This window comes from Penicillium concentricum (assembly GCF_028827145.1).
Source record: "Penicillium concentricum strain IBT 3081 chromosome Unknown utg000004l_segment0_segment0, whole genome shotgun sequence".
NCBI lineage: Eukaryota > Fungi > Ascomycota > Eurotiomycetes > Eurotiales > Aspergillaceae > Penicillium > Penicillium concentricum.
Window position 1 is genome coordinate 1,031,085 of NW_026622757.1, and position 24,468 is coordinate 1,055,552.

General features: G+C 47.0%; 10 protein-coding genes across 10 annotated transcripts; 4 read left to right on the forward strand and 6 right to left on the reverse strand.

The window, feature by feature from the left end:
- Window positions 1-484: 484 nt before the first annotated feature.
- N7517_009334 (uncharacterized protein) lies at window positions 485-2,243 on the reverse strand (the record flags this gene model as incomplete). Its single annotated transcript, XM_056727057.1, has 3 exons — window positions 485-901; window positions 961-1,477; window positions 1,549-2,243. 3 exons carry the CDS (start codon window positions 2,241-2,243, stop codon window positions 485-487), a joined length of 1,629 nt encoding a protein of 542 aa, XP_056575629.1.
- A 2,230-nt stretch (window positions 2,244-4,473) lies between these two features.
- N7517_009335 (Fatty acid desaturase type 1) lies at window positions 4,474-5,836 on the reverse strand (the record flags this gene model as incomplete). The annotated part of the gene is made up of 3 exons (XM_056727058.1): window positions 4,474-4,782; window positions 4,836-5,695; window positions 5,746-5,836. 3 exons carry the CDS (start codon window positions 5,834-5,836, stop codon window positions 4,474-4,476), a joined length of 1,260 nt encoding a protein of 419 aa, XP_056575630.1.
- Window positions 5,837-6,718: 882 nt separating this feature from the next.
- N7517_009336 (uncharacterized protein) lies at window positions 6,719-8,288 on the reverse strand (the record flags this gene model as incomplete). Its single annotated transcript, XM_056727059.1, has 2 exons — window positions 6,719-7,867; window positions 7,920-8,288. The coding sequence occupies 2 exons, from the start codon at window positions 8,286-8,288 to the stop codon at window positions 6,719-6,721; spliced, it is 1,518 nt and encodes a 505-aa protein (XP_056575631.1).
- Window positions 8,289-10,237: 1,949 nt separating this feature from the next.
- Window positions 10,238-10,896, forward strand: N7517_009337 (uncharacterized protein; the record flags this gene model as incomplete). The annotated part of the gene is made up of 3 exons (XM_056727060.1): window positions 10,238-10,529; window positions 10,608-10,715; window positions 10,784-10,896. 3 exons carry the CDS (start codon window positions 10,238-10,240, stop codon window positions 10,894-10,896), a joined length of 513 nt encoding a protein of 170 aa, XP_056575632.1.
- A 265-nt stretch (window positions 10,897-11,161) lies between these two features.
- Window positions 11,162-12,541, reverse strand: N7517_009338 (Rieske [2Fe-2S] domain protein; the record flags this gene model as incomplete). The annotated part of the gene is made up of 1 exon (XM_056727061.1): window positions 11,162-12,541. One exon carries the CDS (start codon window positions 12,539-12,541, stop codon window positions 11,162-11,164), a length of 1,380 nt encoding a protein of 459 aa, XP_056575633.1.
- Window positions 12,542-14,084: 1,543 nt separating this feature from the next.
- Window positions 14,085-15,588, forward strand: N7517_009339 (uncharacterized protein; the record flags this gene model as incomplete). Its single annotated transcript, XM_056727062.1, has 2 exons — window positions 14,085-14,589; window positions 14,651-15,588. 2 exons carry the CDS (start codon window positions 14,085-14,087, stop codon window positions 15,586-15,588), a joined length of 1,443 nt encoding a protein of 480 aa, XP_056575634.1.
- A 911-nt stretch (window positions 15,589-16,499) lies between these two features.
- N7517_009340 (uncharacterized protein) lies at window positions 16,500-16,724 on the reverse strand (the record flags this gene model as incomplete). Its single annotated transcript, XM_056727063.1, has 1 exon — window positions 16,500-16,724. The coding sequence occupies one exon, from the start codon at window positions 16,722-16,724 to the stop codon at window positions 16,500-16,502; it is 225 nt and encodes a 74-aa protein (XP_056575635.1).
- A 1,061-nt stretch (window positions 16,725-17,785) lies between these two features.
- N7517_009341 (uncharacterized protein) lies at window positions 17,786-19,873 on the forward strand (the record flags this gene model as incomplete). The annotated part of the gene is made up of 4 exons (XM_056727064.1): window positions 17,786-18,320; window positions 18,397-18,502; window positions 19,367-19,709; window positions 19,781-19,873. The coding sequence occupies 4 exons, from the start codon at window positions 17,786-17,788 to the stop codon at window positions 19,871-19,873; spliced, it is 1,077 nt and encodes a 358-aa protein (XP_056575636.1).
- A 487-nt stretch (window positions 19,874-20,360) lies between these two features.
- On the forward strand, window positions 20,361-21,418 carry N7517_009342 (uncharacterized protein; the record flags this gene model as incomplete). Its single annotated transcript, XM_056727065.1, has 2 exons — window positions 20,361-20,898; window positions 20,967-21,418. 2 exons carry the CDS (start codon window positions 20,361-20,363, stop codon window positions 21,416-21,418), a joined length of 990 nt encoding a protein of 329 aa, XP_056575637.1.
- A 435-nt stretch (window positions 21,419-21,853) lies between these two features.
- N7517_009343 (uncharacterized protein) lies at window positions 21,854-22,477 on the reverse strand (the record flags this gene model as incomplete). The annotated part of the gene is made up of 1 exon (XM_056727066.1): window positions 21,854-22,477. One exon carries the CDS (start codon window positions 22,475-22,477, stop codon window positions 21,854-21,856), a length of 624 nt encoding a protein of 207 aa, XP_056575638.1.
- Window positions 22,478-24,468: the final 1,991 nt, after the last annotated feature.

A 24,468-nucleotide genomic window follows, 5' to 3' on the forward strand; every position in this document is an offset into this window, starting at 1 on the left:
TCATGATTGTCATGAAAATCCAGCAAAACTAAAGACCAGGATGTTGCAGTTTCCCCCGCAGGAATTAATCAACCCCTTGATTGTTTGTCCCTCACGTGATGATGTTGACGTTATTAGTCGCAGATGACTTTCTGCTCCTTTGCCATAGGAAATACGTTCATTGCAAATATGACTCACAGAGACTGGCACAGCTTGTATCATGGTCGTCTCTAGGCCGAGCAGCAGATGATCAATTAATTCATTTGGCTTCATTAAGGAAAGTTCAAGAAGATCTAATGACTGAGTGGGCTCCAAATCCAGGCCAAACGATATTTACATCTGAAGAGAACACAGAGGAGAGAAGAATGAGTGATTCTCTACACACAATTAAAAGTTAACTAGCTAGATAGCTAGTAGCAGCCAAGCATCTAAACAGATGCTCTGTCTCAACAACACCTCCCCAACAATCAATGGTAAAGAGAACTTTGCTCTATATACCTTCTTCTTACGGCTTATCCTTCGTCTCGCCGGTTGTATAATCCCACCAAGTGGTAACGGGGCTGGAATCCGGGTGCCCACATCTGTTCAGGAACGGCTTGTCAAACCCATCCTTGAAGTTGGCCGCCTTGTAGAAGTCTGCTGTCTTCTGCGGGTCACCTTCACAGATAGGTCCGCACCACCTTTGATATTCGGTGTACCCGTACGGATGAAGGATGTCCTTCTTCAGGCCATATTTCCAGTCTGGTTGGGTAGTTTTACCGATATCGCACACGGGGATGGTCCAGAGACCTTCCATGTTCACACCGTCCGACTTAATTTTAGTACTTTCAGTGAACATCTCGCCCATGCGATCGGTAAAGGTCGACGGGGTGTAGTTATTTCCAGCAGCTCGCCAGGATTTGAGAGAGGACTTGATGGCGTCCTAGATGGGAGAAAAGGTTAGTATGTAATATGTACTTTACATGTCTCGAACTCGCATACCTGTGGCTTGAGATTCTTCCAGAATGGCCCGGAGCCGCCCTCCGCCTCGTACCGAGGATGTTCGCCCATACGATCGGATCCCCAGGGCCGAGAAGTCCATCCCCACTTATTCTCCGCCAAGAAGCCGGTATTTCTCTGCCAGAAGTATAGGTACCAGGCCTTGCCATTCTCGTCGCAGATGTAATTGTCGTCGGGTGCCGATATACCTGAGCCGATGCCCTGGTTGTCGCCGCAGGCGCCACCGCCAAGAATGAACACACGCTGCATGCGCCATAGAGAGTTGATCATCATCGACTGCATCACATTGATCATCACATCCCGAGCTCCGTTCTTCTGTAGTCCCGGGTAGTTGACCCAGGAACCGCCCTTGAGGTACGTGCGGACATCAGCGCTAGATTTTCCGTAGCCATTGCCGTACATCAGCTCGTTGTTGATGCTAACAAATGAGCCAGCGATAGATCTCACTGCCTCCGCCATCATATGGCCGAGGTTGGACTGTGTGATGTCGCTCGAGTCTCTACATAGGAGGTTAGTAATAGCAATAGTCAGGGATCTGTCAAAGAGACCTCTCGGATAGGGAGGACTTACACCGAAGAAAGAGCATTACCAGCTGCATTCACTCCACCGGTAACCAAGGCTGAGCCTGATCCCAGAAGACCGGGAACAGCACCTGCCACAGCTAGTGCGAGCGCAGGCGCAGCAAAGGCACCGGCAACGACGGCAACCAGAGCAGAGAGCACATTCAGGAGTTGCTTCAGGAGTGTTGGATCCCAGTTGTTCTCGTCATACCAGAAGTTATTCACGATCTCGTCGTTATCCATAGCCGCGACGATGGCAGGAATATTGAACGACTCATCCAGGCCGACAAAGAAGCCGTGCAGGTTGTTGAGCGCCTGTAGCACATAGTACGCCTCCTCGGTGTTGTTACCAAGGGAGTTGAGCTTGGGGTTGTCGCAGACCGGCATATCGCAGTTGCCGTCGTTACCGTTGTTCTGGCACGACCAGCCGGGCTGGCCTAGTGCATATTGGCCAAAAGCACCAGCGAATCCGTGTACGTTGCTCTTCCGCTTGTCGACGTTCACAGTCCACCATTTCTCAAGCCAGGCATCTGTATTAGCCTGGTTCCATTTTTCGATGCTGGCGCCCTCCGTATACTTTCCGACTGCGCCGCAGGTGTCCACCTCCTGTCTTTTGAAGTAGGATGGGCCATGGGGGACGGCGGTTGCTTGGAGGACAACCGCTGCCCATGTGCCCATGGAAAGCAGACGAGAGGCGAAAATCATGTCACTGGACCACACTGAGATTGTAGCTCTGACAAGTTCTGATGATGAGTCTTTTAGACATTTCCGAAGTATATATACATCTTTCTAATTGCCGCTATCAACAATCAGGAAAGTGGATTTGGTATAGGATCGACGATTTCCTTTGTCTTTTGGCAGTCTGCATGCAATCTTCAAGGGGAAATAGCATTATCCAGAAGAGCACAAAGTGCAAGAATGAGCAAGAAAGTGTACCAATCATATTCCTTCCTAAAATAGCTTAGCGTATGAATATAGAGTGCTGTCTCACAATATCACCCCCCACTCTATATTCTCTATAGTCCCTAATTCCTGTCAAAATGTGTCGAATCGGGAGATTTCTGGGTAGCGGTAGTTTATCGTCATAGTAGTCAACCTAGTCAAGCTACAAATTTAGCTAGACTTTGAGGTATTCATTCAAGGATTCATAACCTTGTTCAGAAGCCACTATACCACGACGAATTCTTTTTGACAGACACATGCGGTTAAGCAACTTTCAGATTGGTGTCTTCGATGGTACCAATGCATCCCAATTCTATCTAAGCTAACTTCATAACGTCCCGCGGTGGAGGATGCATTTGGCAGCGGTTTTCAGAGGTCGGCATGAATCAGCCGATTGGCCCATTAGATCTAAATAAATGTCTCCAATATATAAGAAGAAATCGGGGGCCAAAAAGCACCATAGGGCCAAAAAGATGGCAGCAGAGGGATAGACGTTCTTCTTACCAGTCCAAGTCCGGATGTGTTAAATAAAGGATGCATTTATTGTTGGGGCTTTGAGCAGAGATAGATGAACATGGAAGAATAGAACTTCCCAAACTTGTCTTGTCTAGAGAAATACACATCAATTGAAATCTGAGAGCATCTCAACAGTGATTTTAGCCCCCAGAAGGTATGGTCTGCTTATCTCTTATTCCCAGAGTCAATCTATGTCTTGTTTGACAATAGGTATGACAATAGGTAGACATTAGCATAGGGCTCCTATATGACTGGCTAGTTAAACCCCGCAAACGGGTCGAACCCGTAGTAAGTGCGGCTTTAAAAAAACTCTGAACCCTAACCCAACCCAAAAAGTCCATATACGATTTTCCTAATTAGGCTATGCCAAGCGGTTTCATGCCAAGACGTATAAATCTGCTGATTTACTATAATATAATTCGGTTGCCTTGGACCATATATAGATTCCAGGGATTGACAGTGTCAAGGGTTGATGAATGGTCCGGAATCAGAAAAGAAACCGCTCATTTTCAAGGAAGCGATGATGCACCAGCCGTGTTGCATGCCCAGCTACGGAGTAAGCAAATTAAATATACACACGGAAGAATCCTTTTCAACACCACATCTACTCGCATCAATACCACAAAACGCAAGCAAGTAAGGCTCTATGATGATATCCTTACTGAGTGCTGCTAATATCCAATCGTGCGCACAGTTATATATACTCCAGGGTTCTGGTCTCATGTGGACTTGTAGGAAGTAGGACTTAGTTTAGCTAGTGCTCCCATCGCTCCGTATAAACTCACATTTTTTGAACCTTTTTCGTAAAGCCACTTAGAAGAACTATCGGTATGTCCAACATAGAACAGCTCATACTAAGGGAAAAGCTTAGCCATACGACTACGGTAATATGAGATCCGTTGCCACCGTAACAGTCTTGGCTCTGAGTCGTGGCAAAGGGAAAAAGAAGGAGGCCCAAAGGTGAATAATAGTATGATCGGCATGAGGTTAAAGATCACCGGAGTATGAGAGATAGGGTATTCTGTAGTATCCCATAAGACCGACTCATCACTACCTTCCTCTACGTTTGGGGACAGTTGATTGTTGCTTAGCCACAGGGATTTGTAGAGATTGAACACAGAAAAGGACTATTGTTCAGACGCACTGTGTCAATATATATCACGAGAACAGGACTTCCAATACACCAGCATCCTCCAAACACTTTATACAGGTTAGTATAGCTCTCAACTTTCATAGTCTCTGTTTCTTGGTTTCTTCAACTACTCAACTATCAACCTCACATTGCAACATGCACCTAGACGGCTCAGTATACCCTTCCTGACAATAAAAAAGCGTAGTCCTTCGAGCGAAACAAGATCTCAGGTCTCTGTAAAGTATATTCAATGCGAAATTTCTATAAACTCTTTTATGAATACAGCAAATCAGGAACCAGGAACAAATTTGTCTATCGGTCACAAGCTTTCAAAGCCAACGCCTTTTATTCCTTCTTTTTCGAAGACGGCTTGGATATCTTTCGCGTCCGACGACGTAGCATCTCCACTCGTTCTTCCATGGTCCAGTTGACTTGATCACCGATGGGGATCAGACACTTAGCCAGGTATTCGTAGTTCTTCCGAAGTAGGTTCACAGTAATGAAAATATAATCGACGTTTCGGAAGACCAGAGCATTTTCCTTGGCATAGGTATCCTTTTGCTTGAGGAAAGCGACAGGGTGATCTCTCCAGTGGCGGCGGGGGTTCAGGTGGTGAGAAGTGTGGTAGCCGTCATTGAAAGAGAATCGGTTACTCTGGTATTTGTCAGTCTCAGTTCGACATGTTAAGCGGGCTGATGGGAACTCACCGGAACATCAATCAGTGTGATACTGGACAGATAATCCGAATCGGGGTCGGCTGGATCCACCAAAGCATGCTGGCCCCAGTTACCGACCATCAAGCCCACACGCATGACGGTGAGCGGGAGAATAAACACGAACATGGTAGCACGAGCGTTGACATAGTTGTAGAGCATATAGATGGCAACGTAGTTACCGACCTCCCAGAAAGCGCATTTGACTGCATACTTGAACTGCCCCTTCCTCCAGAAGTACATTGGGAGTTCCATCCAGATGAAAAAGAAGAAGCGGCCCACATAGGTCAAGAAGTCGGGGATGCTGTCGCGGTCGTAGTACATTGTTGTGCTCAGATCGTCCCCACCATTACCCTCGACGTGGTGGTGCTTGATGTGGTGATAGAAGTAAGAGTTCCATGTATGTCCATGCATTGGGTCCAGCAGGTATGGGAAAAGCATGTCAAACAGATATAATGATGAGTTCAGGACTCCATTTTGGTGGATGTGCTGGTGCTTCATCAGCGTGAAAGCACCGCAATAAAACCCTGACATGAGCCAGTGCAGGGCACCGTGGAGGTAAGAGAATCGGTAATATAGGAATGCAGCACTTGGGACAATAGTGGTGAAGTAGAGTATAAGATGCGTTACCATGACCACGTCGGTCTGGTATCGCACGATGCCCTTGGCCCAGTTGATGTATGGCGTGAACAGGTACTTCTGGATGGGCGCGGGTAGCTTGGCCCGCAGCAGCGGGGTATCCCAGAATTGGGAGATGGTGGGATCAAATTCTACATGAGAAGGATCATTGAGATTGTGAAGCTTTTGGACTGTTTCTTTGGTGCTCAGCTTGTCCAATGGCTGTGCAGTTTTGCCTGCATGTTTGTTAGTTTTGTTTTTTTGATCGACAATGCAGGTGTATTACCATTTGAGCTGAGCTGAGGCTCAACGATAGCATCAATCACCAGTCGATCTTGGTAGGTGAGTTCGGGATCTGTGTATGTAGAGGGATCCATGATGCCTTAGTACGGCAGAGGCTAGTCTTGTTAATCCTGTCAAATGGAATCCAACGGGCGCGCACTAACCCGTGTCCAAGGAGCTGATTGCTGATTATAAAGAGCTTCTAAGATGATTTCTGGGATTTCCGAGCTTATAAAGATAATAGATGCCTAGCAAATACCCTGGACAAGGTCTCCTAATAAGACAACGCGTCAGGGGCGCGAAGAGATTTCGGGAGCTCAACTGTGGGTCCTGGAATCGTCGAGTTATGTGAAGTGTCAAAACAACATTTTGAATGTTAACAACACTTGTTCTAGTATTTTTAATTACAGTTCAAACTATCCGTTGTCATCCGAGAGTAGTTGAAGGTCTCGCTGACAAGAAATTATGACTCCGTACTTCGTATAGAATTTCAAACTGGTTCAGGGGCTCTGCGGGAAACATTTCCCCTGAAGTTCCCAACTTAACACTGTGGTGAAAATCCCTTTTGTACAATTGCTTAATGTGTGTAGAAATATAGAGATGGGTTTATAGAAATATGCTCAAATTTTAGTGAATAGGCTGATTACAATAATGTACATTTCCTAAGGCCCCTGACGGAAGATCGTCACTAAGAAAATAAGCAGTGGGCCCATAACATACTGACGTTCTAAAGCTAGTTGGATATGTAAAACATGATAAATGGATGCGAAGAAGCGTTGTGCTTTTGGAGAATATGAATATTTCATCAATCGAATCTGTCATTTTGGTATCAAGGACACGACATGGACTATAAGGATAGAAGATAAAACAGAAGACAAACAAAGGGACATCTGGCCTCAATAGCCAAGAGTTGCCAAGACAGTAACATTGTTGACGAAGAGCGGTGACTTCCTTCAATCCTTTTTCTATACAGGACTTCAAAGCCCCTGGTGTACAATACTATGTCTAGGCCTAGAAGGCCACTGCACTGCAGAGGTTGACCCGAGAACTTGACCGGCTCCATCTAGGGCACTGACAAAAAAGTACCGACCAGTCGAGTTGGCAGGAACAGATATCTCAGTCTCAAAGCCGTCCTTCGGAAATGTCCCCAAGAAGACCGATTCTCCCCCGACACCGTCAATATCGGTTCCGTTCAAAGACCACATAGACACTTCCGTGGCTCCATTCCAACTAACATACACTCGCCCATCATCCACAGCAATCTCAGGCGTGCTCTGCGGATGACCAACCCAGGGACTCTTCGAGATCCGGTAGGTACGAATTTCCCCACTGTTGAAGAATGTCTCGGGACCCAGATGAACATTGCAGAGCAGAGATCCGTTCGAGGCATATTCAGCCCAGTTTGCGTTCGGGCCAAAGCCTAGAACCACATTGCCGCTATCCAATATCTGCATCGATCCACTGTTGTCGGTGAGAACACTGTTCGGGCTGATGTATTCATGCTGCAACTGCACAGTCATATTCTCTGTGTCCAGAACGAGTGCTAAACCACGGGTTGGACCTGTCACAGGACGACCAGGGCAGTTCCCATTGTCGAAAATGGAAACAATCCTCCCATTTTCGTGGAACCGGGCATGGTGCTGACCATTGAAGTCTGTTGCGGCCCCGCCGGATAGGTCTTTGAACATGTTTGCTTTCCCTCCTAGCTTCCAGATTACAGCGCCTGTTTGACCATCCACGTAGACAATGGAGCTCATCATTCGACAGGAGATGAGGTAATTGCCGATATCGTCCTTCTCAATGCTGTTGACATGGAATAAATCTGGGGCAGTTTTCTCGGTTTTGCCATCGCCGGGCTGGAAATGATAGTACTCCTCAAAGCTATAATGATCTGAAGCTCGCCATTCAAATAATACCTCTCCTGTCTTGACTTCGATCTCCTGGAACCCTGCATCCAGAATGAAATCGACTCCTAGTGGTGCTTCAAACGTCATTTGGTTTACCGCGAAGACACCATTGATAACCAGAAGTGCCGTCCCTGAGAGACTCAGAGTTAACTCATGCGCATCAAGCTGCCAGCCGTTCCCTGAACGGATTTGGTACACTTCCTCGTATCGGGAGTTTATCTGGAGAACATTAGAACCTTTCCCAATGCGATGCTGCCGATCGGAAACGTACCAATGCATAATAACTTGAGTCTTCAGATAGTGAGACAATGTAGTCCTCTCCTCGAAAAGATTGTATGTCTGCTGTGACATACCCGGTCGTATACCAGGCGAGATACCCTTTTGCATCAAGGAGCATCACTCCCGGGATGTTCACCTGTTTTCCCCAGTAGGGCACAACGGTGTAAATACTCTCATTGTAACACTGCGCATTTTCCTTATGAACGTTTAGGATAGGTCCAACAGTATTAGAGGAGTGATACAGCTGGTGAGGCCATCGATCGAACGCTCCAAGGTCATATGGTCGCGATCGATACAGTGGAGGGATATCAGCCAGCGACTCGCAGGTCAGCAAGAGCAACGCCACGAGTTTCAAAAACATGGTTGGACATCCCATATTACCTTAAGGCCAAAGCAAACCATGGTGGTAGAGATATGGCCTGTGGCCGATGTCGGGGGCTTATCCCAGCCTCTGCGCCAAGCAGATGTGCGCGGGTGAAACTTTAGGGACGTCTTGGTTTGTTTTGGTGGGGCGGCACGTTCTGTTTGTGATTTGGTTCTTGTAATTGTGTTAGTATGGAGTATGGAGTAACTTGTACGTTGCTGAGAGCGCCTTCTTGTAGAGCTTTATTAATTCTCTTATGGAAGTATTGTCCATCATTCTACGAAGTAACCTTGGAAGCTATGATTGCTTCATAACTTCTGGGTGAACGGAGCGTCAGCTTCACTGGACGAAAGTGCCATGAATAAGGTTACGTCAAGAATGCTCTGTGGGAGTAGAGGCATCGATGTGGGTGGAATTGTTACATAAATAAGTAGAATTGATTTGTCTGAGCTAGAGACGCGACATGACTTTGAACGGGTCAACAGCTGTTTGGATTTGAGTAAGATGATCAAACTTTGGGTATGGGATCTCTGGAATAAGACTTTTCATTATTTTTCTATATTGTACTCCGTAGGTCCACAAGCATATCTGCATAATCTTGTTTTAGAATGCTAGTAGGAGAGTTAATTGTGATCTATCCGATGCAATTAACCTGACCATTACACAGTCGCACAACATGTGCAGCTTCAAACAGATTAATGACGTTATACTAGTAGTTCTAACAAGGCCGGGCTTCTTGGCTATAGAACAGACCTTGGTTGTAACTGCACATCGCGATCTCCCGTGGAGTTGACCCCAGTATAGGGGCTAAATATCAGACCCCAACAAACCATGATAGCCTCACCTGTCGATAAGAGACAATATATATTTTAACAAGGCACAAGCTTCAATTGGTTTAAAACAGAGCTACTTGCCGATAGGGCAATATAAGAGCCAACACATTCATGTAGTTAGCTATCTTCAGCTTGTCTCAAAATAAGCTATGACACCATGGCCTTGGTATTGTGGAACTAGTTTATTAACCTTTAAATAGTTGTCGATATTACTTATAATCTGATACTATGAGATTGGGATTTACAGAAGCAACCTTGAAACAGGTTGAGATATGCAGTGAGATTGTACCCTTACATCGTAGGGCGTTCTATGAAGGCAACTTGCGGACTAGAGAACGTCTCGAACTCCAATCAATTCGAAGCTATCAGAAGTCTACAGTAAATCCCCTCTTTGTCTCAGCCTACAATCTTTTACGATCATATGATATGTTGTAAATAGCCTGTTCTCTTGCTTAGACCACTTCTCACTAACAGTTTTTACCAAATGGACTTCGAAAAAGATGTCTCAGCCTCAAGAAGCGATGTTACAGTTGAAATTTGAAGATGACGAACATCCTAATTTTCATAGATGCCCAAAGCCGAAGATAAATAGAAAAATGTCTCACATCCCCGCCGCCAATTCTCTAGTTCTTAGTAGTTCATCGCAACCCCCGACACTAAGTCTAGATGTAGTAAGATTTTCGCCACCCTCGGCACATCACTGGTTCAGACCCAGTTTTAGTAGGTCTCTTGACATCATGACCTTCAGCGATCAGTGCAATATCAGATATTGATGGGGTTAACCATGTCTTGAATGTTTCTTTCCCGGGGTCATTCACAATGTAAACCTCCGACTGGAGGGGCTATACAGAAATGGAGTTATTAATTCCTTAAAAGAGTAAAGTAATCAGAAAATCTCTTATGAAGGTATGTTATAGGATGTGCATCTCCACAACTAGAAATCCCCTCGAAAAGGACCCGTGCATATAAATATTGTTAGTTTCCCTCTAATTTTTCTCCATTCAACCTTGAACTCAGAACAAACCCCCAGCCTCCAACCTCCAACCTCCCGACTTCCAACATTCAAACCCTTCATCTCACATCAAACCTATCACATCAAAATCAAACTTCAAGATGAACTTCCTCACATCCCTTCTCTTGCTGGCTACCTCCGTCATTGCAGCTCCTGTCGATACTGCCAAGGAGTCAAAGCACTTCCACCTTAAGTCTACCGGCGCCACCAATGCGAATCACAACAACCTATATGTCTACGCCTACCACACGGGCGCAGGTCTCAACGATGCAGTGCTCACTGAAGATGTTGGCACAGCCAGTTCCATCTATCTGAATGGAACAAACGCACTCTTCGATTTGAAGACGGAATTCCCTTGGGGAATGATCGCCACTGGCGACACCAACTATGCCTGTGAGTATCGCCACATACCTTGGAAAAAGTCTCCGTCACATTTCAGTATGAACTGACTCATATTTTTCTTCATTCTAGCTTGGGAACCTATTGTGATCAACGCTGGCAGCGAGGGCAGCGAAGGATACTCCATCAAGGGCAACAACTTCCAATGGTCGGAACAAAACGGTTTCGGTGGCTGGCTCGGTAAGAAACTCCGTCTTTGTTCTTTTGCCCTCATTTTTAAGACCATGACATTAACATCTCCAAAACAGTTTGTGATTGGTTCCACAATGCGCCCCAGCTGTTCTACCTCAACCGTTTCTACGAAGCCACCATTCCCTCCTCCTGCTCCAAGGTTCAGCTGAAGGCCGAATACATCAAATAGATATTTCCCACGGTCGCTTTGGGTGATTTGGTCCCCTTTAATGGCATTTAATGACGGTCAGAAGGACCTAATGTTTACTAGTTAATGCTGCGGTTTCAGCGAAAAATGAATATGAATTGCTTGCTTTCTTGCTATGTACATTCTGCTAGTTCAAGAAGGGGATATCAAAAAAACACACTAGCAGGAGAAAAGATCGTAGAGCCGATCAACCGTGTGACATCATGTTTCAACGTAAAGCGTTTCCCTTTTTCATCCTCGCGCCCGGTCATGAAGCCACAATTCCGGCGCTGGGAGTACTCTCATAATAGCGCTTGTCCATTCCAGCCTGTAACCGCGCTTCTTCATTGAATGGACCCCGGATCGGACCCTTGAAATGTTTCTGCACATTCGATCGGAAGACATGAACAGGATCAGTCCCCTCCTGTGCACAGATCCACGTCAACCACCGATGACCGGTAGTAACATGTGTGATTTCGTCGTTGTGAATGACCTCCAGTACCTCCACGCTCTCACCATCACCAGCTTTGCGGAACTTCTCAATCGTCATGGGGTTGACATCCAGACCTCGCGCTTCATGCACCAGGGCAATAATACTGATTCTCGCACGAAGGTCGTACGCAGTTTCGGTCGCCGATAGCCACAGACTGTGGTGTACCGGGAGTGAACCAAATGCAGCTCCCATCTCCTCGAGTCTGGTGCGGAGGAGGGAGAAGTGCTTAGCCTCGTCGTTCGCGACCTTCAACCAGTCGTAGAAGAATGTGCGTGGAAGTTCCTGGGATGTCCCTTCTGTTTGGAACGTCGCAAAGCGGATGCAGATATCAATAGCCAGGTCGATGGCCCACAGTTCGATATTGGCTAGCGCATGGAGCATAGCAATGCGGCTCTTCAAGGTCCCGCCTCGTCCTGCCTTCGGCATCTGGCCCGGGTTAACGGTTTCCATTTTCTCGCGCGGTGGCTGGTCAGGCGGTGCGACAGTGCCCCTGCCTAGTGGCATGGGTGAATCGGATGCCTCCCTAGCAGTGAAAATAGAGAAAAGATGCGTAGTCAATTCGATCTTGTGCTCTGGGTTAGCGGTATTGAGAACGTGGGCGGCCCAGTCACACAGTGTCGCATCGTCGCCGAGATAAGTCGCCATTCCGGGGTCCTCTGGACTCGCAGAAGCAGAGACAGAAACAGAAGCAAGAGCAGTAGTGATATCAGCAACAGCCTTATCCGCAGGTCGCGAGTGCTTGAGCTTCACTTTCTCACTAACAGGGTCGACACTATCAAGCCCAACACTGACCCCATCCTCAACTGGGAAATCCATCGCAACGAACTCGCCGCGCACATCAACAGGGAACGTGCAAGCCTTGATACCGACGCTCGATTCGCCAGTCTCTACATTGAAATCGTATGCGTGCCACGGGCACGACACAACATACGCCGAGTCCTCGATGTCCACTGAGGAGTCGGCCATTGGGCCGCCGGCATGTGGGCATTCTGCCTCCATGGCGTAGTAAGACCAGCCATCATTGGTCTCGTTTGATTTCAAATTTGATTTGTCGATCGTCGGTAGCCGGAACAAGACGACTTTCTTGCCTGTGGTCAAACGGACCACATATCGCGCTTGCGTGAATTCGGATAGTTTTCCGCAGTTGATCCACATTTTGATTTTGGCAAGCGTCGCCTGAAGTCTGTTTGGCGTACTTAGACGGGTTTGAGGCTTTTCGCCTCGATTGATTTTGATAGTCACGTGACAATGTGTTATGGCCCCACTTTTTCGGTAGCATTTATATAGGGGAACTTATATGGGGGCTCTTTTATAGGAGATGGTAAAATTATAGTCTAACCTTGATCGCCACCTACATAATTATTTGATATATAATTTGTGACAATCTCCAGGCCGCCAATTAATATACTATTGACGGCACATGTCTCGTCTAGCAGGGCTTCGGGTAACCACATCATCCCCTGTCGTGTATCTAATGGGAAAAGCGACCTGTCCCATCCCACCCATTTTTAGTGTTATTTTCATCCTTGGAATTTTTGAAGAGATGAAAAATACAAGTACACTGTGTATACAATTGTATGAAAAAAAGACATTCGCAACAATTTCCAACCATGCCAGTCAGGCCCCTATCATCAGCATTTATAGTGTAAATTAAAGTGTGAATTATGTAATTAATATGTCATTAATACGGTAAATTTGAAGGCTGCTACTACCAGTACATATAAGGTACGTGGAAACTGTATTTAAATTAGGAACCACTTCGATGCGCCGTAGGGGCAGTGCGAAAAAAAACTGCAGTCAAAAACAAAGGTGATGCTTTCAGTAACAATGATATTTAAGAAAGTTATATTGTTTGAACCATTTTTGTTATCTGTTTGCGGTAAATTTCCCTGACTTCCCTCTCTTTCGAGTCGAAAAAAATTCATCTATATTGACCAATCATATTGCTCAGAATAAAACAACAAGATTAATTGAAAAATGAATAGATAGCGGTGAAGGCACAATTGTTGGATAGGATCATTTCGGCGAGTAATCAGGTCTTATATGCAGCATGGCAAAGTTAAAGCTATTATTCATGACCGCTGGTGCCTTTTATAATACATTTTGAGGTCGAGACTCCTTAGAAAATACCAGGTTCAAGTGGGATTGAGCGGCAGACTACAGCGGACTTTAAGCGCCTCGTTCGCCAACAATCATGTGGGCCTCGCTTGCTGGTCTCAATTAATAGGTCAACTAATAAGCGTCCGCGGCCGGAAAAGTGTGTCGCAGATTTTTCCCTCAATTAAGAGGACTATTATTCAATTTCTTATAATATCTAGGCTATTAGAAGCCATCTTCATTCCATATAAATTCATTTGGGCTTGAACACCTTATGTACATACATAGTGTGCGTGATTGAAAATTACATGATTTCATTACTGGTATTTGTTACGCCAGTGGCGACTGCCTTCACAATTTACGGGCACCTGAGCATATTCTGCGACCAGGGGGGTTTGAAAAGGTCTAGGGAAAATAATTCCTAGTGTTTGCTCATCACTCTACTCGTCTTTCGAGATTTTAACTATTCACATTTCAATTCGCGTTTCAATACGCAGAGGCCTGCACAAGTGACGATTTTTACTTTGCGTTAGGTGAGACGCGGATAACCAACTCTACGGTTTAATAAGGACTAACGTTATCCACAGAATACTGCCTGAAAATGGAGGGTGGTCCCAACCATCCGATCAAATGGGGCACATATCGAGAGGACGTCCGGTCCCAGCTTCAGAAATTCGAGTCCCTACCACAGCATGGTCTCGTGTTAATGCAGTCCTATCAGGCCGTCCTTGACAACGATGAGACTTTCACTCAGTACTTCTCAGACGAGCCACTCGAGAGTTATACAATCGAGTCACGGCTAAGGGAAACATTGGGTATTCGTCCTCCGTGTTCATCTCACGTCGAGAATGGTCCCTCAATCAGCTGGGTCAACATTTTCCGACACGGCAGTTTTGAAAAGCAAAGTGATGGCTCCTACTACTGTTATGATCAAGGAAATCGCGTTCAGATTGATGAGTCCCTACACAAAAGTATCTTGCTCAACCGATGCTTCCTCCCGGCAAACTCCTACCTGTGGCCAAGTCCCGCCGATGCTGACAGAGAGTCGGAAATCACTCTGGCCATAGAGGCAGATGTCTTGGAAGAACTTGACAAGAATATCAAATGTCCGTACTTCCCAGACTTTCTTACACAGGCAGGTCGCAAGAGACATACTAATGAAAACAGATGTGGAGAAACTGAAGCGACTTCAGTTGTCACTGAAGAAACGCCGAAGCAAGCTTCAAGGTATTCGAGGCCCATTGAAAAGGTCTCGTACGCCGCAGACCCCCGGATCACAGTATCCTACCCCAAACGAGTCACGTCATCCCACGGTATCTGTTGAGACGCATGATACGCGTACACGCAGTTTGTCGGAAAGCTCTGATGTCTCAAGCGGATCCGACATCCCTTTCACTGCCCCCGGCGATACTTCACGGCCGATATGTTATCACACTGAGGATGATGGCGATGACACGGTTGATGAGGACTCAACCCAACAAGAGCATTGGAAACTCATCGCCGAAAGCAACCAGAAGGCATATGATAATGAAACGGGAGTGTCGGTGTCTGGACTTCTCAGCAACAGAAAGCCCGAGGTCACACAACGCCTGGATGATACACAGACGTCTAAGCAGTTCCAAGGAGATGTGTCATCGAAACACCAGCTCCATGGCAACGAGGACCTGATGCGACCGCCTCCAAAAAAGCAAAAGACCGAGACTACCTCATCACCAACAGAAATCGAGACCATTGACCTCAGCGAAGAGCTGCCAATGTGGAACGAAAAGGTCGATACGCCCAATAAACCACAACCCAAATTTTCCTCTGCAGGAAAGCGACGCAAAGGACAAAAGCGAACACGAAACAACTTCACTGACTACGAGAAGGAGCATGCTCCAGCCTGGTTCAAGAGCCAGGTAGACGCAGGAAAGCTGCCCGGCGATGTTGAGAAGGCCTACGTTGAAAAGTTCGGTGTCTTCCACCGCTGGCTCACACTGAAACTTTGGATCGACAGACTGGATGGAAGGGCCGCTAAAGCAGAGCGCCCAAGCAAAATCGTGGTATTGAAAGTACAACTCCCGTTACATCTTCATGTGGCCTTCATGAATGACAATCCCTCCTAGCCGATTCGGTCGTTCCCAACCAGCGAAGAAATGTCAGCAGCGATTATTCCCGACCCCGATTATGCCGCCGCGCCGTCCTATGTATCTCCATACCCCTTATACCGGCCATCCCAGCAGCCTCGGGGTTCATCCATCGCGTACGATCTACACCGGTCCTCCCAATCGGCTGCATCACCGATTAAGAGTGGCCTTCCGAACCTGTACGGATAGGCGGGCCTGGATGTCAGTTATTGCAGATAATTTCACAACTAATATAACCTTAAACACATTTTCAATGCCTAAGCTGTTTCTCACAGTATGTTTTATTTTTTTGATATGATTATAGGCATTTGATTAATTGATGTTCTCAGAGAGGAAGTTTCCTTCAGCGGGAAGTTTTCTCTTTTGTTTTTCTCTGCATATTTCAAGTGCAGCTGGTCAAACACCTATCTTCATACCACCCACTTCATCTGGCACCTACATACCTTCTAATAATACCATTCCTACCATTTGAGAGCATTCACCATTGGTGTATTCTTTTGTTATTACTCAAAAGGTAGAGAAATTCATCCGAGTGAGCGACCTAACTAGTAGACTTCCGCAGAGCCCACAAATGGGCCCGAACCTCGGGCCTATAGCCCAACCCACTAGGCTTTTACTATAGGCCTATAGCCCATCGATGGGCCCGAGGACCGGACCCAAAACCCGGCCAATTTATGGGTTGGGTTGGGTTGGGTTGGGCTTTGGGCTTTGTGGGCCGGTGCTGAAGTCTACTAACTAGCCACCCGATGCCACCTTGACCATCCAGCAGAGTGGTATTGTCGTAGGGTTATCTCCTACCTAGGCCCACATATGCCTTCCTCTCGATGACTGCATTCTAATATTTGCAAATGCTCGCGCACCCGGTCAGCTTATCCCGTGGGAGGTAGGAGCTAATCCGACTGAAGATTTTCGGAGACAAAGACGACGTTTCGCACTTTTTCATGAGAAGCCAGGGTCTCTTGAGTGACGACAAGGTGAAGGAAAGCACCTAGGTATTCAGACCATATGCGTAGGTGGGCGGTGGGAGACATGGAGGTAAGGGCTCCCATAGCGTCGGAACCATCAAGCTGGTTCTCTCCTGTCTCCGCCTTCCCTTCCGCTCCGCTGGGAACCATACCCATAAACAGTCTTTCTCTCCATTCTTACGTAGTGATCCATGGACATTGTCTAATACTTGCACCGCCTTAGATGTGCTCTCTTTATGTAATTGCCTACGGGATTAAACTCATGGACAACTAAATGAAAGATTACTTAAAGATGTTACAATTATAGCTCTGGGGAAGAGATGATCTTGTGTAGCCATCGCAGCCGCCCCCGGCTAGAACTCTAGGGTATATAGTAAATCCAAACGACGAGCATGTACAAGCACAAACGCAAACACGAGACAGCAAGATTGTATGTTGTAGACCGGGTGCCCTAGTTGCCGAGACATTGTCTTATCGGAGCGAGAACAAGAAGACCAGGAAGCCTACCCTGGTTCCCGCTTTCGGCAGCGCGTTTGTGCCGGTATCAGTATTCTGGTGTCGGCCGGTTTGGAAATCGGTTTGGTCTGGGTGTTGACGGGTTGTCGCGCTGTTATCGTCGGTGGTTGCTGTGTGTAGTTAGATCTTCGTGTGATGTCCCGCAACCCTACCCACCCACGGTACCACACCCTAGCCCCTATCCGCGGCACTTCATCACTTCAGTTGTCTGCAGCTAGTCTATCCCCGTCGGAGATGACATTACAATCCGCTAACCACTGTCGGGGGTTTCTGGGAGCCATCGCGATGGAGTTTTGAGAAGTGGGTGTCACTGCATAGTGCTGGATACGTTGCAATGCTTATTGTAAAACTAAACACCTGTTCTGGAATTAACCCAGCCCACTACATTTGTTCGTTTCGAGTCCAAGGAAAAGTCGGTTCCTACCGTTCCCTGCATTCATTGGATAACTCATTTTTTGATGGTAGGTTACGTTCGACGTAAATGTGAGAGTAAGGTTTTAACCTCAATATCATCAGTAAAGCACGGCGTATTCGTTTGAATGGCCCCCTTTTTTCTTGCACGTTTATCCTCGTTCGTTCTCGCCGTCACTTCTACTTCTCTGAAGCTGTCTCTACCCCCTTCGCGATTCGAGCACTCTTGCAATAACTTGATTAACTCATATTCTACTCACGCCCTACGGCATTCTGAGTAAACTATGGGTGATCGCCGTCCCCTTACCCAGGGACAGCACCCAGGAGGGGCTTCAGGTGTCTCATCGGGTGAAACCAACATGACGATTAGTCCATATCCTGAATTGCAGCATGACCTTGGTGAGGTTTACAGGAAATACAAACAGTATGCAGAGATCATTACCGAAGGAGTCCCATTGGCCCCTCTATTCTACGACTCGATTTTCTGCTCTGAGGTAGAAAAGACAGCTGCTAGAATCTTTGGCCAGCCACGCCCACGCATGGTTGGAGGCGATACCCAGAATCCCATTGAATGGACTGATGTCCTTCGTGAAATGCTCACTCCTAGGGACTTCCAACGCCAACCAAATGGTATGTACCTGTGCTGCGTTCGAGGAAGCTTGATTGAGATCACCGAGGCCAATTACATTGAAATCCTCACTGGCGTCACTGAACGACTTTTGCAGCCATTGCAAAACTTGTCGGACGAACAGAAGGAAACTCGAGTCCGTCTTAAACTGAGTTCCAACCTGCATCAGACACACCACAACCTCGTCCAATGTAAGTCCATCCACGTCTATGAGTCGTTTGGCTTTCATAAGTCGTTTGATTTCGAACTAACATTTCGTCTCACTAGTTGCCAACACAATCCGAGCATCTATTGAAGCCTTAAATGGATCCCCATCTATTGATGTTGCAAATTCCGGCCCCACTGGACATGAAGTTCAACCGCCTACCCCACTGTCGGCTCCACCTAAGACTTCTGGTCGAGAGGTGATCTACATTTCCAACTCTGAAGACGACAACAATGGCAATAACGGCAACTCCAACCCGGAAGCATCAGCATCAGCGCTGTTTTATCCTCCTGGAATTGTCAAGACCGAACCAGCTGGAAGCAATAATCCTAGTATCAAAGAAGAACCGGTCAATTCTGGCCCATCGGACGTTCTTCCATCCATTGATTCAGCCACCGATACGAAGGATTTTGTCCTGCCAGCTGACCTTTTGCAACAGGGTCTCATTGATTCAGTCAGCGATTCCGATGAATATTTCCCACCAACTGACACTCTGGGCAGTGATTCCACTGGCTCGGTCAGCGACACTGGTTATGCCGTCTCATCCACCGACATCATACAACGATACTCCACTGACTACCCAAACGACATGGATGATGATGACTTCTCTACTGACATTTCTCGACGTGGTTCCGCTGATTGGGGGAGCGATCTAAACAATGATGCTCGGTCAATCAACCTTCACCGAGACAATTTCTTGGATTTGGCGCGTGACAGAAATGACCATGCTGGCTTAATCGCATTCAACTCATTGCAAGCGGCCGGCAATCGGATGAACAACAGGAATGACGATGCCGGATTGGTTGATACCAACACCACCTTCACTACGAACAACCATGCGGTCGAGAACACGGATGCCAATACCAGCGCAAATGCCATCTCCAACGTCAATGCAAATGCCGAATCGTCTGGCCTCACCTCCGAGACTATTTCCCAGTTGGTCCATCCGTGGTTGCGGAACATCACCAACCCCGACAATGCAAACGACGACAATGCTCCATCTTACTCATCTGGGTCCCACATCCCTTGGAGGGTCAAAACCGAAGACGCATCCCACGCTACTGGTACTGCTGCGGATAACGAACATGCAGAAGGTTCTCGTGGCTCAAAGAGACCCCCACCTGAGTCCTATTACAGCGAGGAATGGAGCAAGCCACATCCCGGTAGAAGATACTCTCAACTGGAAGAGGAAGAGGGTCCAGAATTTGTGAAGTCTCTGGTCGACAAAGGATCCACTACCACCGAAGTTGAAGAGGAATACGCCCATATTTTTGGGGTTACCCGGACTGCTGGTGCTATTTTCAAGAAGTTCAAAATCAAAGGGACTTGGGCGTTGTTGAAACCACTCCGAGAGGCAAAGAAGCAGAAGACTATGGTATGGAGCCCACCCAATTACTCCACTCTTATTGAGGAATTTTTACTAACAACTGCTTATAGTCAACCTAGTCTTGCTATGATCGACACACATGCTCACCCTATGGGGTTGGAGCCGGGTGGGCTCAGGAGGATACTGAATTTATGAGATGGGAGGGAATTTGAGAGAATGGACTGGTTGGGATGGTTGGTGAGGATTGGGGTTCATAATGTGCTATCTGGGAGCCAGTGGCCGATTATGACTTACGACCACTTTCATGACTTTCATGGCCTTCATGACTTTCATGACTTTAATGATTTCATATTCTTAGCAAGCTCATATTATTAGCAAAGTCAATCCAAGCATAACTTATCATACAGGTCTTCCATTATGGTATGTTCAGTGTAAGCAGATAGAAATCGCCATAGAGACCGCCCAGGGCGTGGTTAGAATAAACCCCTGATGTGCCCCCATTGTCAACATTTCGATACATCTATTGGACCTCGCTATTGATATCGACTCTAGTATTTTCGTCTTGGCACTCCGTCTACTTTCTTCTCATCACACTTACATCGCGTATTTTTCCAGACCAAAGCCTTTTACCCATCCCAATCTCTCAGTTCTGTGCTCCATTGGCGATTTAGGTTTATCTCACGAACAGTTTTCATCATCATGAAGCCTATTTCCGATTTCATTCCCACTGCGTCGACTTGCAGTGATGGTATTGTTGGCAAAGTTGAAGCACTGCAGGAAACACAAGATGGAACCAATGACAATGACAGAATCCAATCAGTCAAGGCCGTTCCTGGAGGAAGCAAGTCTCTAAGTTTGGGCTCTAATGCAGAGCTTGAAGCTGCACTCAACAAATTCTTCGGCCGTCCACCCTTTTGCTTGATCACTCCTGATTGCATCGAATCACATACAAAACTTGTGGCTGGAAAGAGGGCATGCAAGGGCCGTGTCCAACTGTCCCGGCGCGAATATGCCATTGTCACTTGGCTGGATGTACTTTCAGATACGTCACCGGCAAATCAATTTCAACTCCAAGAAAACGGGATGTACCACTGTCGTGTCAAGGAAAGGCTGGTTGAGTTATCTGCAGAGAATTACCACTTCATCAAAATGGGGTACCCACAACGCATGATACAACAAGAGGTTGATGAAATGGTAGGAATACAAGACGTCAGCCCTGTCAGTGTTATCATGGATCGTGAGTTTACAGTCATCCCTATTGGGTTTGTGGGTTATATAAATGCTAATATGAATCATCAAACACAGAATCGCGCAACAATCCCGTACCCGCCCCAATCGACAAAACCTTAACCTCACCTGCATCAGATCTCTCACCTCACCCTGATAAAAGCACCACGGTATCAGGTGAGAGTAAGAAGGACATCAAGGGAATCTCACAGGTTACTGAGGAATTCCAAGCTGAAACAGCACGTCATCGCTCCAACAGCCGACGGTCTGATTCTCATCCCCGTCGCAAGCAAGGTTTCTCTGGTTGGACCCCGGTGTTAGTGGCAGACAGCCCGGTCAGGTCAGCAGATTATCCGGCCAAACCTGACTTCCCGGCTCACATGAATGATGGCAGCATTAATGACGGCGGCACAGGAAGCTTGGATGTGGCAAAACAGACCCAATCCGAAGCAAGTGGTCCTGGGAACACTGCCAAAAGTCCAGCTAATCCAGCTACTCCGGTCCGTCACAAGGATGCTTTCATTCTCTGAAGCCCCTTTCCAAAAAAGCAAAGTAATAGTATCGATAAGGGAAAGAAGAGGGATCCAGGCCCTCCTGGTGATACCTGAGTCTATTATGCAGATGACACATCGAACCCCAGCGCTTGATGCAGGGTGGGGGAAGGAAACTTGAACTTTATAATGGGGGATGGGAATGGGTGGGAGATACTTGACAGAATACATATTCTATATGTGAAACCGTTACTGTAAGATAAGTACAATGAAATTGTATCGAAAAGCGACGATGTTTTCGTATTCACAAAATTAAGTAGTAAGTACATAAGTTATAGGCTCAACATCAAGGCACAATAATTGGTTAGAAACAGGATAAGTAAAGATCTCATTCCGTAACGAACTTGTGCAACAGATAGGAAAAAGGCCCCCGGATTCACGGTATATGCTTCAAAAATGGAATGTTCACCGTTCTTACAAGGCGAGAGCAAGACCCAGGACACCAGCGGCACCAGCAAGACTCATAGCGATACCGGTAGGGGCGGCACCACCATCAGCAGTGCTGGATGCAGCAGAGCCGGACGCCGAAGCCGAAGCCGAGGACGAAGCAGCGTCCGATCCGGTGGCAGTAGAGGACGATGAGTCTGTGACAGTAGAAGAAGAATCGGCAGAAGTAGAGTCAGCAGAAGACGAAGCACCAGAGCTGGAGGCGGCGGTGGAGGTGGCCTCGGCACTGCTAGGCTTGGAGCTGCTCGCGCCAGAGCCGGTGATCTGGGCAGCAATGGACGACGCGAAAGAAGGATAGTAGTCCTCAACTGCAGTGGTAACATACTCCTTCACGCTATCGGGAAGACCGCTGTACCAAGTTGGCCAGGAGTTTGAGACGATTCCTTGCTCAACTTGGGAAAGGAAATCAGCGGTGTTGGTGGCTTCGGCCCAGAATGAGGTTGGGACGGCGGTTGCGAGAACCACGGCGATAGAGGGAGGCATATCGAAACCCAATTCTGAGTCCCCGGTTTCAGGTTCAAGGCTGGTGTCGGCTGGGGCGGCCATAGCCATGCTGGCAAAGAGGAGGGTTGCGAGAGACTTGTACTGCATGGTGACGGTTGGAGGAAGTATATACTCGTAGTATAAGATGGGGAAGATAAATGGAGATACTTCTGGGGTAATTGAATATGTGGAAGGAAAAAATCAGTACCTAGGGGGCTTTATGCTTAAATACGCCCCAGCGCGCTATCACAAACCCTAGAAGGCTGTGCGAACTAAAACTATATGGGGCGTACTGGGGCTCTAGCGGTGCAGCCCGAAGCCATCGCGCTATGTTTCCGGGTTCCACTACTAACGACCAATCGCGGCGTCTCGCCCCCAAAGTTGTCGATCAAACGGAAAAGCGCCCCCGAGATCGTTCGTGGAATCCTTTACCCTGCAATCTTGAATGTTGAGGGTTGACTTCACGCTCTGCTCCTGCTCCTACGAATTGCCGCACTCTACAATAAAGGGAAAGGCTATCAGAGGCTAACTGACATCCCCTTTGCTACTCTTAGAAATTGTAGTCTTACCTTTTCCAAGCGTTTGAGGCTGCGTGGGTGGAAGGTTCGGTGTTCTATCCGTTTGCCAAGTCCCTAGATTGCATTACGCACACCTTCTTTGCACGCGTCTTTATCATTGGGTTCGGAGGCTCTTGTATATTTATATGACATCAGTTTCTGGGGGCCAGCGAGATTTACTTGGAAATAATCGTTGGTGCCTTTGTGTATATGGGGGTTGACTGGTGTTTGGAAGGTGTCATCCGCGCCTGGTCTTGGGCGTGGGGTTGATGGTACAATCCGAGGGTTCAATGAGACTACATTGAACATATTATCAAATTCTTGTCAAATTATAACGTTTTACGCCCACGGAAAGGTCATATGCACTGCCCAGACAAATGTCTTGCCGATCACCATATGTAGGGAGTCATTAACACGAGGTATCAAAACGGCAAACATAGCCCTGTGGCCCACCTGCGCACGTTGGTTGTGTTAGTCCAATGATCAACATTACCTATAGTGTACTATAGTGAAAGTGATTCACTCTATTGGCAGTACTGTTGGGACATATCAAGTTGGGCCCGTTTGAGTGCTGCAATGGACACCGGCTGTGTTTGGAATGTTTATATAGCCACCATGGGTACGTACTCCAGATGTCTTACTCGGCATTCGTAATGGACTGAGCTACTCAAGCCTAGTGGCTAGCATGTCTGATTTAGAATGACGGTCAATGACCATCGCCGATTAATCATATTTTACACACGCTTGCATATGTACCTGTGGAGCACCATATATATATATCCACTCGCACTGGCAGTGCTGACTGTATTATAGAGCCAAATTGGGCGTGAGCTATCGAACACCATGTATATACCATTCCGAGAGACACATCAAACATGATTTCTTTAGAGGATCATAAAGCCAGTGAGTTCCACGCCAAAGAGTACCGCCATTTACCTTCAGACTAAGGCCCATACAGGGGGCCCCACTTGATATGTGCATATCGGGTTTTTGTTGCAATTCCCTCCAATATTGACGTATTAGAGCAATTTGGACAACATGGAAGACTCGAGCAAGACAAATCGCTGAAAAAAAGACAAACAGACTCATTCATTCAATATCCACCTATTTTAAAGGAAGGTGAAAAATATTAATAAAAGCAAAAAAGAAATCTCTCCCTCGGGGAATCGAACCCCGGTCTCCCGCGCTTATCGGTATTAATGACAAGCGGAAATCATCACCACTAGACCAAGGAAGATGTAGTCGAGTTAACTCGACCATTGGCTGGTTGATGGAAAAATGTGAGCATAAACGACACATGACCTTTCCGCGCTCGCTCATGAACACCTTTTCCCTCTCATCCAATCACCATGCAGTTTATTGGCCGGTCCATGCAATCAATACCCCCTCCAGGCTAGATTAAAAGGTATATTGGACCATTCGCCATCGAGATAACCCAGCCCGAGTCTCACTATATCCACTTAATGTTCTTAAACGGAAAGTCCTGGAGAACTCCGGGTGTAAGAGCTAAACATTCCGACTTCCCCGCATGAAGTAATAAAT